General features: G+C 38.5%; 1 protein-coding gene across 1 annotated transcript in view; it reads left to right on the plus strand.

Annotated features, from left to right (window-relative positions):
• Positions 1-12,801, plus strand: part of C7H8orf34 (chromosome 7 C8orf34 homolog) — a 113,550-nt gene that overhangs the window by 34,075 nt on the left and 66,674 nt on the right. Inside the window, exons 6-8 of the mRNA XM_063130818.1 lie at positions 3,459-3,487; positions 4,955-5,124; positions 9,160-9,326. Of these exons, the coding sequence (XP_062986888.1) occupies positions 3,459-3,487; positions 4,955-5,124; positions 9,160-9,326 (366 nt within the window). The remainder of the gene's footprint in view (positions 1-3,458; positions 3,488-4,954; positions 5,125-9,159; positions 9,327-12,801) is intronic.

Raw genomic sequence — 12,801 nt, forward strand, 5'->3', positions numbered from 1 at the left:
AGTTACATCTCAGACTCTACAGGCCTCAGTGAGCATGTTAAATGTTATAGTTCATGACAGTACAATTAGAAAAAGACTGAACAAGTATGGTTTGTTTGGAAGGTTGACAGGAGAAAGCCTCTTCTCTCTAAAAAGAACGTGGCAGCACGGCTTAGGTTTGCAAAGTTGCATCTGAACAAACCACAAGACTTCTGGAACAATGTCCTTTGGACAGACGAGTCTAAAGTGGAAATGTTTGGCCATACTGCACAGCGCCACGTTTGGCGAAAACCAAACACAGCATATCAGCACAAACACCTCATACCAACTGTCAAGCACGGTGGTGGAGGGGTGATGATTTGGGCTTGTTTTGCAGCCACAAGACCTGGGAAACTTGCAGTCATTGAGTCGACCATGAACTCCTCTGCATACCAAAGTATTCTAGAGTCAATTGTAAGGCCATCTGACAGCTAAAGCTTGGCCGAAATTGGGTCATGCAACAGGACAATGATCCCAAGCACACCAGCAAATCTACAACAGAACGGCTGAAAAAGAAAAGAATCAGGGTGTTGCAATGGCCCAGTCAAAGTCCAGACCTCAACCCAATTGAAATGCTGTGGTGGGACCTTAAGAGAGCTGTGCATAAACAAATGCCCTCAAACCTCAATGAACTGAAGCAACGTCGTAAAGAAGACTGGGCCAAAATTCCTCCACAACGATGTGAGAGACTGATAAAGTCATACAGAAAACGATTACTTCAAGTTATTGCTGCTAAAGGTGGTTCCACAAGCTATTGAATCATAAGGTGTACTTACTTTTTCACACATGGCTTCTCCATTTTGGCTTTATTTCTGTTAAATAAATCATGACACGGTGTAATATGTCATGTGTTGTTGTTCATCTGAGGTTGTATTTACCTAATTTTTAGACCTGCTAAGGAACAGATGATTGTTATTATGTCCTGATACATAAAATCATACAATTCCAAGAGGGTGTACTTTCTTTTTCACACAACTGTATATAATGAACAAAATCAAAATGGTGAGATCAAAACCCTGATCTTAAGCACATTTATATGGAAGTAAATCCCACTGCTAACTTTGGACACTGCTGTCACGTTTGTGTAATCCTATGCTGTAATCACGCTACCTGGAAAGCTTTAGAATAAAGACCAAGTTCCCAGAGTCAGTGTGTTTTGGAGGTACATCACTAACACCAGGTATATGGCATCATAGCACCAAAATATGCTGGCAGAATGATATGCTAGTGTAATCCCACCACTGGTACAACTCATCCAGTATAGTGGGCAGAACACGGACACACAGAGGAGGAATAGAATCATATAATAGTAGAGTTAGAAGGGGCCTATAAGGCCATCAAGTCCATCCGCCTGCTCAATGCAGGAATCCACCTTTAAGCATACCTGAGAGACAGCTGTCCGGCTGCCTCTTGAATGCTTATTATTATTATTATTATTATTATTATTATTATTATTATTTATTTATTTATTTATATAGCACCATCAATGTACATGGTGCTGTACAGATTATACACAGTAAATAGCAAGACCCTGCCGCATAGGCTTACAATCTAATAAAGTTGTAGTAAACAATAAGGAGAGAAAGAGAATGCAAACAGGGAAGTGCTTCTACTGAGGGAGAGCCCATGACCTCCCTAGGTAATTGGTTCTATTGTCATACTGCTCTTACTATCAGGAAGTTTTTCTTGATGTCCTGTCGGCATCTGGCTTCCTGTAACTTGAGCCCATTAGTCCATGTCCTGCACTCTGGGATGATCAAGAAGAGATCCTGGCCCTCTTCTGTGTGACAAGTATTTCAAGTATTTGAAGAGTGCTATCATGTCTCTCCTCATCCTTCTCTTCTCAAGGCTAAACATGCCTAGTTCTTTCAGTCTCTCCTCATAGGGCTTTGTTTCCAGACCCCTGATCATCCTTGTTGCCCTCCTCTGAACACGCTCCAGCTTGTCTGCATCCTTCTTGAAGTGTGGTGCCCAGAACTGGCCACAATACTCAAGATAAGGTCTAGCCAGTGCTGAATAGAGGGGAACCATTACCTCATGCGATTTGGAAGCGATACTTCTATTAATGCATCCCAAAATAGCATTTGCTTTTTTTGCAGCCACATCACACTGTTGGTTCATATTCAGCTTGTGATCTACAACAGTTTCTTCTTGTTTGTAGTATTGCTGAGCCAAGTGTGCATTTGGTTTCTTTTTTCTAGGTGTAGAACTTGGCATTTTTCCGTATTAAATTTCATTCTGTTGTTTTCAGCCCAGCGCTCCAGCCTTTCAAGATCACTTTGAAGTTTGCTTCTGTCTTCCAGGGTATTAGTTATCTCGCCCAATTTTTTGTCATTGCAAATTTGATAAGCATTCTCTACACCTCCTCATCCAAGTCATTAATAAAATGAAAAGCAGGTAGTTCTTTCTCTACTCAGCTCTAGTGAGTGAACCATGAGCTAAATTAAGTCTAGAGTTTGGTTCTGTTTTCTAACTCCTGCAATCACCCACATCCAGAGATGGAGGGTTGTACTTTCATTGCTAAATTAGTCCCTACAGATTAAAAACAGATTCACTGCTGGAACCCATTGAATTTTGTTCAATATATATGTACTTTGGAAACATAGAGTGAAAACAATCCATTAATGGAAAGTATTTTTTTCTATATATTGATCTGGTCATAAAATGTTAATTACTGTATTCTGTGCTACACTTTGCTTTTTTTCAACACGAAAGTCAATAAGAGGAAGTCATCTAGACTAAAAAACTGCTCAATATGTAAGCAGTTTTGAAAAGCTTTTAAGAAAACAGGAAACAACATCTCTTTATTGCGTTTTAAGGAGCACATATCATATTATACATAATATTTATGTATAGTGTTTTGGGGGAAAGAAGCTGTGTTGTATCCAATTGTGCCCTTTTAATTCCAGATGGCCTTTTACCCTGGCAGAAGCTCCCATAAATGGAAGGGAAAAGAAGCTATTTTTGACCCTTCCTTTATGGAGCCACCTCCAAAATCTGCTTTGGAATTTTTTTTCTACTGTTGAGTGCTATGGAAATGAGCCTGGGCTGAGCCTTGAGTAGGAGATCGGAACCTTTCACTTCCATTTTCAAATGACCACAGTTAACTGTATCATCCAAACTGAGAGCTGTGATTAATGTTAACTGTAGTTTAAGAAAAGAACCCAGAATTGTAAATCACAATTTAAAGTTGGCTTGTTTCCTTAAACCACTATGGTTAGTTGAAAATGGAAAATGGTCTTCACCTAAGGGCTGCACTAGATAATAAAAAGGGAGCAGTGCACATGCACTGAGGCTAAATGATAGTGACCAAAAACTTTTATTAATAGAACAGATTGTCATGCTGTAGCTGTAGGATACTTTATATAAATGCATTTCTCATGTAATTTCATTTTATTTATTTACTTTTAAAATAGATTATAATCTTGTTTTACTTGTAGGTATTGCGATTTCTGATGAGCTTGATAAGGTAAGAGCTATGACTGCTAAACTAGCTCACATTCACATGTATATTATAGATTTAATCAAGGAAGACTTAATGCACACAAGTAGTAACTTTCTTCTGCATTTAATACACACACACACACACACACACACACACACACACGGCCCATTCTCACCTGAATTCAGATTAACTAGGTTATTTCCCCCCTGAAAACCCATTTTATGAAAATCTATTTTTATGAAAACCTTTTAAAGTTATAACGGTTATAGTCATCAATACAAAATTATGATAAAAGATATCACTACTTAATGGGAAGCCATTTTTACACATACCATAAATCTTACATACTTTTAATTATTTATTTTTTTTAAAAAAACATAACCAGACTAAAGCAACTGTATAAAAATCAAGTGCCAGCAATCATTTTATTGAAAGCAATGTTTTGTTGATACTTTTAGATAAATCATGTCATAGACTCTGGTTGAATATGCTTTAAAACCTATTTCTAAAGAAAGCTGACAGAATGGAATAACATATATCATGATTTTCAAAATTATATATTCATCGAAAAATTCTACCTTTGTTTCTTAGTAATATTCCTTAAATTGAATTACTTTATGAGCATTGAAGAGTATACTATAGTCATGAACACGTGGAACTGCCTTATGCTGTGTCAAACCACTGGTCCATCTTTGACTGGTAAATGGTTCTCCAAAGTCCTAGACAGAGCTGAAATACTTTTAATTGGAGATTTTAATTACCTCAGAAGAGTATTGTCAGCCACCATTGCTGGCCCAAGACATTTGAGGTATAACAGGAAATATCATCCCCACCCGCCCTGTAAGTCAAGATGCATAGTACTGTAGGCTGATCAAGTAACTTTGACACCTGTGGCAGTAAACCTACATGTGAAGGGTGCCTTTGTGAAAAGAGCCTTGTCTATCTGTGGAGGTTCTCTAAGCAATCTGGCATGCTGGAAAATATGACTAATGTTACAGACTAAATATGTGTTTGTCCAACCTATTGCTGTTGGATGTGGTGATGGCCTCTAGAAAGGGAGCATTCTTGTCCTGAGGTAGCAAAGTATGGAGCAAAGCTGAGGGAAAGGCCATAACATACAAGCTCTGCTCGCATTGACTTTTTGAGGGCATCTCATTGGCCACTATGGAAAACAGGATGCTGGAGTAGATGGACATTTCATCTGATCTACAAAGCCAGTTCCTATGTATCATTGAAGGCAAACTTCAGATAACTGCAATTTGTCTGTATCTACAAACTACACATCATTTTGTATTGACAATCTGTGTGCTTAAAAGTAAGCAATCTACTTAAAGTCTTTGACTGGGCTGCTCAGACATCAAAACTTTACAGACTTTAGTATGAATTTTGCATTTTTCCAGGTAACATCATTAGAACTGACACAGCATTTTCTTGTTTCCGTCTTTTCCTCATATTGCTATAAATAAGCCGTAACATTTTTTCCCATTGTAGGATGCAGCAGCCTTTAATGCTCCTCTTTTACAACCCCGTGTTGTTGGAGAATGGGTTGGCCGTGAAGAGAATGATGCAGATCCATTGGCTGATGAAATGCTGCAACCTCCAATACCAAGAAGCAAAATGGAACAATGGGACAGTGAAGATAGCGGTAGTCCTGGAGGAAGGTATAGTTTGCTGGTGTTCGGAAGAACTTGAGCCTAGACCAGGGATGGGCAAATTGTGGCCCTCCAGCTGTTTTGGTCTACAATTCCCATCAGCCCTAGACTGCATAGGCAATGGTGAAGGATCATGGGAGTTGTAGGCCAAAACTTCTGGAGGGCCAGCAACCTTATTTTAATTGGTCCAGCATAATTAGAAGCTGAAAAAGTCATCTGTGTGTGACCTGCTGCTCATATGGTGGGGTTCCACCATATTCCATATTCCAATATGATTGGAATATTTACATAATTGGGCGTCCCAATCGCATGGATCCCCAACATGTGAGTAGCTGATCATGCATATGGCTCCTCTTTAGCCATCTGTGTTGGAAACCTTGGGGGGGTTTATGATTGTTTGAGAATAAGTTATCTTTCTATTTTGCTACATCAAGAAAGCAGAACACACAAAACTAAGGATTTCACGTAACATACTTCGTATTTCAGTCTTTGGAACTAAGAGCCAAGCTACACATTATGATAATCACAAAGCTGAGGGTGAGTTTTTTTCTTTAGTGTAAATGTGAGCAGACCTGAAAGGGGAGAATGAACGCTTCCCCACATCATTTCTTCCCCAAAATTCCACATATCCCTCTGAATGGGTGGGCGTTAAAAAAACAGGGGAGGAGGGGAGCCTCAATTGATGCCAGTGGAAACTTTTTTCTTTTTTTTAACCCCCTTGTGGGAGAGGGATGGCATGTTTGATGAAAAATAGGGGGAAAGGTTTCATCCTCCCCATCTGGTGTGTCTCAATTCAAATTGGGGCCATATGCACTTACACTACAGTAACGAAAAAGCTTCAGCTACATGCTAAGCATATTATATATTTTGGCTCTAAGACAGCAATAGTATCTACTCTACATAAAGATTATTTATTTTATCCGTTTGAAGGATTTTTTACCTGCTCTTCAGCCAAAACAGATTAATGAAAAGACAGGTTCTGCTAATGGGCTTACAATCTAAAAGACATGAGGCAAAAGAAAGGGTTTGGGTAGAAGTAGGAAAACAGACAAACTCAGGCATAAATTCCTAGCTACAAACTTCTCTTAAAGACCAGCTGGATTGGAAAACAGTTTAAGGCAAGAAGGAGCCCAAAGTTACTGATCTATCAGCTAAGCCAATGGAATGGCCCTGTTTCTCTTCTGTTCCTCCCTCTGCTACAGCCTGATATAAATGGCTCCTGCTAGGTGACACTTGATAAAGGGAGGAACCTGATGAAGCTGGCTTCTCAGTAGAGCTGACACTCTCCCTGCTTCTCTTCCATCTCACTGCTCTAACCGGAGTTCAAGTCAGATGGATATTTAGAGCTACATAGATGTTTTTGTATAACAACTGGTTAAGAGCTGTCATCTTAAGAGTAAAATATCTGCTTACAGAATTAGTTTCATTTAATGAATTATTAAATTATTAATTAATTACCATGTTTGCGCGGCTCCAACGTCTAATACCATTAGATTAGACTGTTATTTAATCCAACTTAATTATTTATACTCGACTTACTTTGTAACTCTGCTACTTGGAAATAATCTTCTGTTCATGTACATCTACGGGGAGCTACTTTATAAACATTGTCACATCTTTTTAAATGTTAAGTGCGATGGAGAATGTTTTAACATCAATTTTAAAAGTCCATTATTGTGGGTTTCAAAAGCAATATGGTGGCTTGTCAGGGGTAGGAACTAAGGGGTTATTGAAGGCAAAATTAGTAAAAATGTGGGTGTTTGTTTTATTAACTCTTAAGAATACTGTTTGAAATACTTTGAATATGCTGCACTTTCTGTACCAAATGGTACAGAAATAGAATGGTTTGAATTAAGGAGGAACACTGAAGTCAAGATTCTGTTCAGATTCTGCTTCGGCACTACAGAAAGAAGGTCCATTTGGCTTGGACCACTTTGGAGGCCACCCACTTTGGCTCATGTCTAAATCAGAAAGCCCAAGAACAGCCCTCTGATAAGCTCCTCCTAAAAAGCACCGTGATTAGAAGTAAACTTGAGAGCACTGATAAAATTGTTGTCTGGTTGGAATCTAGAGCTGTCAGTCAGAAAAAAAAAATCCCTCCCTCCCTTGTGTTTTGCTTTTATGAAGAATTTGGTGGTGGTGGGGAGAGATTTATCTAATTTTGCAGACCCATGGTCTGCCTTTCTGCATCCCTCTGAATCGGCCTGAGGCTTCAGATGGAGCTGTTCCAGCTTGGGCTGAATCCGAAGAAATCTGTTTCACTTCAGACAAGCCATGTAGCTTCCTCACGTGACCCAGTTTGGCTTGTCCAAAGTGCCGGTGTGGTGTAATGATTAGAGTGTTAGAATGGGATTTGGGAGATCCGGGTTCTAGCCCCTACTAAGTCATGAAGCTCACTGGGTGACTTTGGGCCAGTCACTGACTGGCCTATATCCCGGGATCGTCCCGAGATCATCCCTGTACATCCAAATGACACACAGGGGATCCCAGGAGCAGGCAGGGACAACTCCTCCATTTGCCTGGGATAATCCTTAGGCCTAGCTAAGGCCTCAGCCTCACCTGTCTCACAGGGGTACTGTGAGGATAAAATTGAGAGGAGGAAGATCATGCATGCCACCTTAGGTTCCTTGCAAGAAGAAAAAAGACGGAATGTAAATGAAATAATGAAACAATAAATAGAATGCAAACTTCAAACTTGAATATTGTTATAAACTGCCCAGAGAGCTTTGGCTATTGGGAGGTATAGAAACGAAATAAATAAATAAATAAGCTCAAACATGGTATGTGTTGCAGCAGCACCCCTCTGCAGTGTGCTCCCAATTAACTATTACACAGGTGTCTTTAGTTTTGATTTCTAGATGTCTGCTTAAGACCCATAAAGGCTTTTCCTGAAGTGGGACCCAGTCAGTATAGTTATATTTTTTATAGCTGACAGTGATGATTTTATTATATTTTTATGGTTATATTATGATTGTTAATTGTGATAATTCACTGGATGGAACCAGTGTAATAAAAGTAATAATAAATATGCTATGTGGTATCAGCCAGTGATGCAGAGATTGGGTATTTGGAAAGAATGGACTCCTATGACAAAATAAGGGGAGCCCAACTGAATCAGGCTAGCTTTTTCAGAAAAATCAAGGCAGAACAGGGAACTTTATTGCTCATAGCTCCATTGTGGCCTGGAGACCATGGTTCTGTCGAAGTCTTCAACTGGCATAAGCAGATCTGTCATTCCTTCCCTTGAAGCCCAACCTTCACATACCAAGGACTGGTATAGCGTGTGGTCCAAAATTGGCTACATCTAGTCACTTGGCTACTGAGTGCAGCCCTTTCCTTTCATTGGGCTTCTCTGTCGAGGTAACTAACACCCTATTGTTCTCTAGGAGAACCTGGACCAATTAAATATATGAAACAACTCGGAAAGCATTTCTGCATTGGTGTAGAGGAGCATCTGGAGTGTAAAACAGGAATCACGGAATTGCTTCAATTCCTCCAAACAGGGCTAGACTGATCCAGAGCAAGCAAGCTTCATAGACAAGCTACAGCTCACTGTCCTGTTCTCTCTAGGTCAGGCCAAAAGCCAATTGGTTCTTACCTGCACCTTCAATGAGTCTCAGAGGGGTGAAACTACATCACTTCTCAGTGATGTAGTGTACATCACTTCTCACTTTTTCTTCCTTTGCGTTTCTGGCTCCTTAATCATTACGCTGTGTAAAAACTTGACTAGAAAAGAACTGGCTGAGAGGAACTGGCTAGGAACTAAGCAAAAAGCCTTGCTCAACAGTGGGAGGAGTTAACCAATGATGGATGTGTTTGCTCGCTGAATGGAAATTTATGTTAAGTACCCAAAGCTGAATCTAGACTAAGCTAATTGCACTTTGTTTAAATCATGGGGTTTTAATCAAGACTAACTTTTCACATTGATCTAAATTTGAACTTAGCCTGGGTCTAATCTATAGATTCTCCTGAGATGTAAATAGATGATCTAGATATGTTTATGGAGAAACTGACAAATCAAGGAGGCAATTCTTTCTCTTCTAGTTTAAAGATGGAACCAAAGACAAAGGGATTGAAACATCAGCAGCAGCAACATAAGAAACTACTAGCTGCTATGCTTTCCCAGGATTCATTTGATTCTGTACAAAGTACAGCTCCTTCAGTAACTGAAGAAGATATTGATAATGAAGATGATGCAATGGAACTGCTGGGTAATTTAAAAACTTAATTCACTTAAGGTGTTTATCCCTACTTTATTATCGTGTTGGAAGCATAAAGACTCAGCATTAGTGATATGAACTCTTCTCCCAAGTGTGGGTTTATGCGGAAATAGGCATGTTTATCTTTAAAAAGTCTTGAAAGCAGAGGCCCAATATATTCTGATCTGCTATTTCCAAGTTTTTTTTAAAGATACATGCATCTAATTATACACAAATGCACCCTTCTCACTTGATAAGATGTGTGTGAATTTTGCACTGTTGTACACATAGCCAACTACAAAAAGTTAATTAAGGTTTTGCCTTTAGGAACTGTAACTGCAATGGCAGAGAAGCTTCCCTGGAAGACAGCTCGGCCATCACTATAGATCATTCCCTTGCAATTTGGATTTGCAGGCGAGTTTTGGATGTGTTTTAAGGGTGCACTCTTAGTTGAGGCCCACCATGAGTTGAATATGCATCCTTGAACATGCATTACAATTAATGTCAGACATGGTTTTGCTATTTTCCCTATGCCTCCCATTTTACAATAATGATAGATGCCCTTTGCCACTGATGACTGTTTTTCTTCTCAGGGCTAGTTCATATGTAGGGAATATGACTACCTCATTTTCATGTGGGTATGTTTAAAAAAAATCTCAAAGTGAGAGAAGGACAAGAAATGCTCATTTTCAAGCTCTTTAGATGTTAACTTTTCATTTCTAAAATGTGTACAGTATTTCAGGTAAATATATGGTCAGTAAAGAAATGTAAAACATTTCCAGATTGGAATGTGTGTTTTTCTGTTGTTCGTCGCTATAATAAATTGTGTTGCCCTCCATCATCAGGAAAATACCCATTTCCCCACAATGTCACACTAATTTTAGCCCTTCTATAACATCCATATAGCCTTTGCTGTATTCGCCGACTCATTCAAATAATTTGTTTCCACGCTGTCAGCTGCTTGCTTAACCTTGGCTGCTGTTGAAAAAATGTGCTCTGTTAGTATTCTTAAAGGTAATTCTTATTCGTTAAATTAATGTGCATCTCTCTCCCCACCTACACCTAGTAGTTTCATGTTTACAATTTAAGTAGAGTATTTTGCATACCATTTAATGAAGTTAGGTGGTGCAAGTTAGTGACCAACATATATAACCCCAACCAAAGAATTTGTAGCACATTATAAGAGCCTAGGAAGTGTTCTTATACCCTTTTAACTGGATATGCCAAGTGTTGAACCTGAGAATGTCTGCATTCAAACCATGTGTTCTACCACTGAGCTATGGTCCCTCTCCATTTTTTATGCTATCTTGAGATTGTATGAAAATGTAATAAAATGAAAAAGATGCAGCAACCCCAAAGATGCAGCAACCCCAACTATGTTTGGGAAAACAATGAGGCTCCTTGGAAACTTGAATGAAGTTATTTTCAGTGAAAAGAGCAATAAAAGCAGACAAGATAGGCCCACCACTACCTATCTTCCCTTGCATTCCGGAGTTTCAGGGGAATATTAGGTATGTTTTATTTATTTTATTGAAAATGATTTTTAGGCTGCCTTTGAGGGTAGAGTCCTGTCAAGGCAACATTTAAGATAAAAACAATACAAAAATATGCCACAACAAATAGAAAGCAATAAGAATTCAATAAGTACTATAAAAATACCATAAAAACAGATGATGCCAGTGAAACCTGCAACCCAAAGGTTATGGAATGGCCAGCAAAAACAAGTGGGTCTTCAGAGCCTTCCTGAAGACCTGCAAAGAAGGGGTGAGATGAACTCTTGGTAGAAGCTGATTGCAGACGTATGGTCACTATTGAAAAGCATGGGGCCAATCCCTTATACTTAACAGTGTAATCACCCTTGGTAGTTTTAGGGTGAGCTCTTACTTGAAGCCCCATGTAAATTCAGTGTGTATGTTTGAATGTGACTCAGAAAGCTTTGTCACAAGCAAAGGTTCCATGACAGATGCTCAAGGTGTTCTTCAGTAGTCATGTTAATGTGGAACATTTTTTCTTGAAGGAAAAAGCCCCGGTATAGACCAAAATGCAGTTATTATCCTTAAGTATTGGCAACATTTCTTCTTTTGTTGGTGTGATTTTCCCTTGTTGTATTCTTTTATTTTAGTTTAATAATTGAGGTCTGCCATATTTTAATTAGCACTTTATAATGAGATTTAGTAATTGCTCAGTCTGTGGCATGTATTGATGTTAGATTTAATGTGAGACATCTGTTGTTCTTTTCTGTGTATGGTGGAAACATTTAGTAAAGACCACAAAATGAATTTTGAATTTAAAAAGAGGAGTGCTTTGCTCTCCTCATTTGCCTTTGGTAGATCCAGTGTGGTGAACTGGTTAGTGATGAACTAGGACAAGGGAAACCTGGGTTCAAAGGAAATTCCCATTTCACCACTAAGCTTGTTACTCTCTTTCAACCTAACATTACTTCAGAGTGCTGATGTGAGGATAAAATGGGAAGGGGAAAACCCCAACTGCACTGACTTGAGCTTAGTGGAAGAAGGGCAGGATAAAAATGCATAAATTAATAAATAGCTTAGTTTTACATTTTTAAAGAAATTAATTTCAAAGTTAATCCTTGAGTTCTAATCAGAAACACTGCTCTTTTGATAGGTTGATCACTGCACTGGTTGGGTGCTCAACTGAATGTGTTATGTTAGCTTTCTACCTCAGTCTTTGACTGGGCAAGCATAACCCGACATTATTATGATTCACATGCCTGTACCAAGATATTTATTACTTAGACTGTGAAAAGAGAACCCATGCTATATTACAGCTTTTGTACAATTTCCTTTCTTCCCTATTGAGCCTTGGTGATAGAGCCTACCACAAATAAGGTCACTACTCTATACTGCCTACCTGAGTATACATCTTTCTCAGTTGATGCCAAGTCACATGGTATATGATGAATGCTGATGATGGAAAACTTTGGGTTAGATTTAGTCTTAGCCATAGTTAGAGCAGACTTATTGAAATCAAGGGAACTTAAGTTAATCATTATATCAGCATGACTAATTATGACTAAGTATGGATCCAACTTTATATATGGAAAAATGCCCTACCACCCGCTTGCATTCCATTAGTAGTCCAAATTATATATTTATTTATATGTATTTTAATGCCACTCTTTAGTAAAAACTCTCAGGGCAAAAATCAATAAAATGATATAAACAACAAAAATATAAAATAGTACATAACAAAATAAGATAGCAAAAGCAGCAATTTAAGCAATTCATGAGTTAATTTTAATTTAGCAGGGTTACTTGCAAGGACACGGTCAGAATGTATAATATATTGAAAATTGGGAGAAAAAACTATATTCCCACATTTCAAGGAAAGCCGTTAGGTTGATCCCTGTTAACTGTGTAAAGCTCAGTTGTCTTAACAATTGTGATGCTAAGACTGAACTGGAAATTGTTTTTAGCCTTCAAAAATGTTCATTTATTATATTATGATAAGAAATTCTATTCCCTAA

This window comes from Elgaria multicarinata, chromosome 7, assembly GCF_023053635.1.
Source record: "Elgaria multicarinata webbii isolate HBS135686 ecotype San Diego chromosome 7, rElgMul1.1.pri, whole genome shotgun sequence".
In the NCBI taxonomy this organism is placed as follows: Eukaryota; Metazoa; Chordata; class Lepidosauria; order Squamata; family Anguidae; genus Elgaria; species Elgaria multicarinata.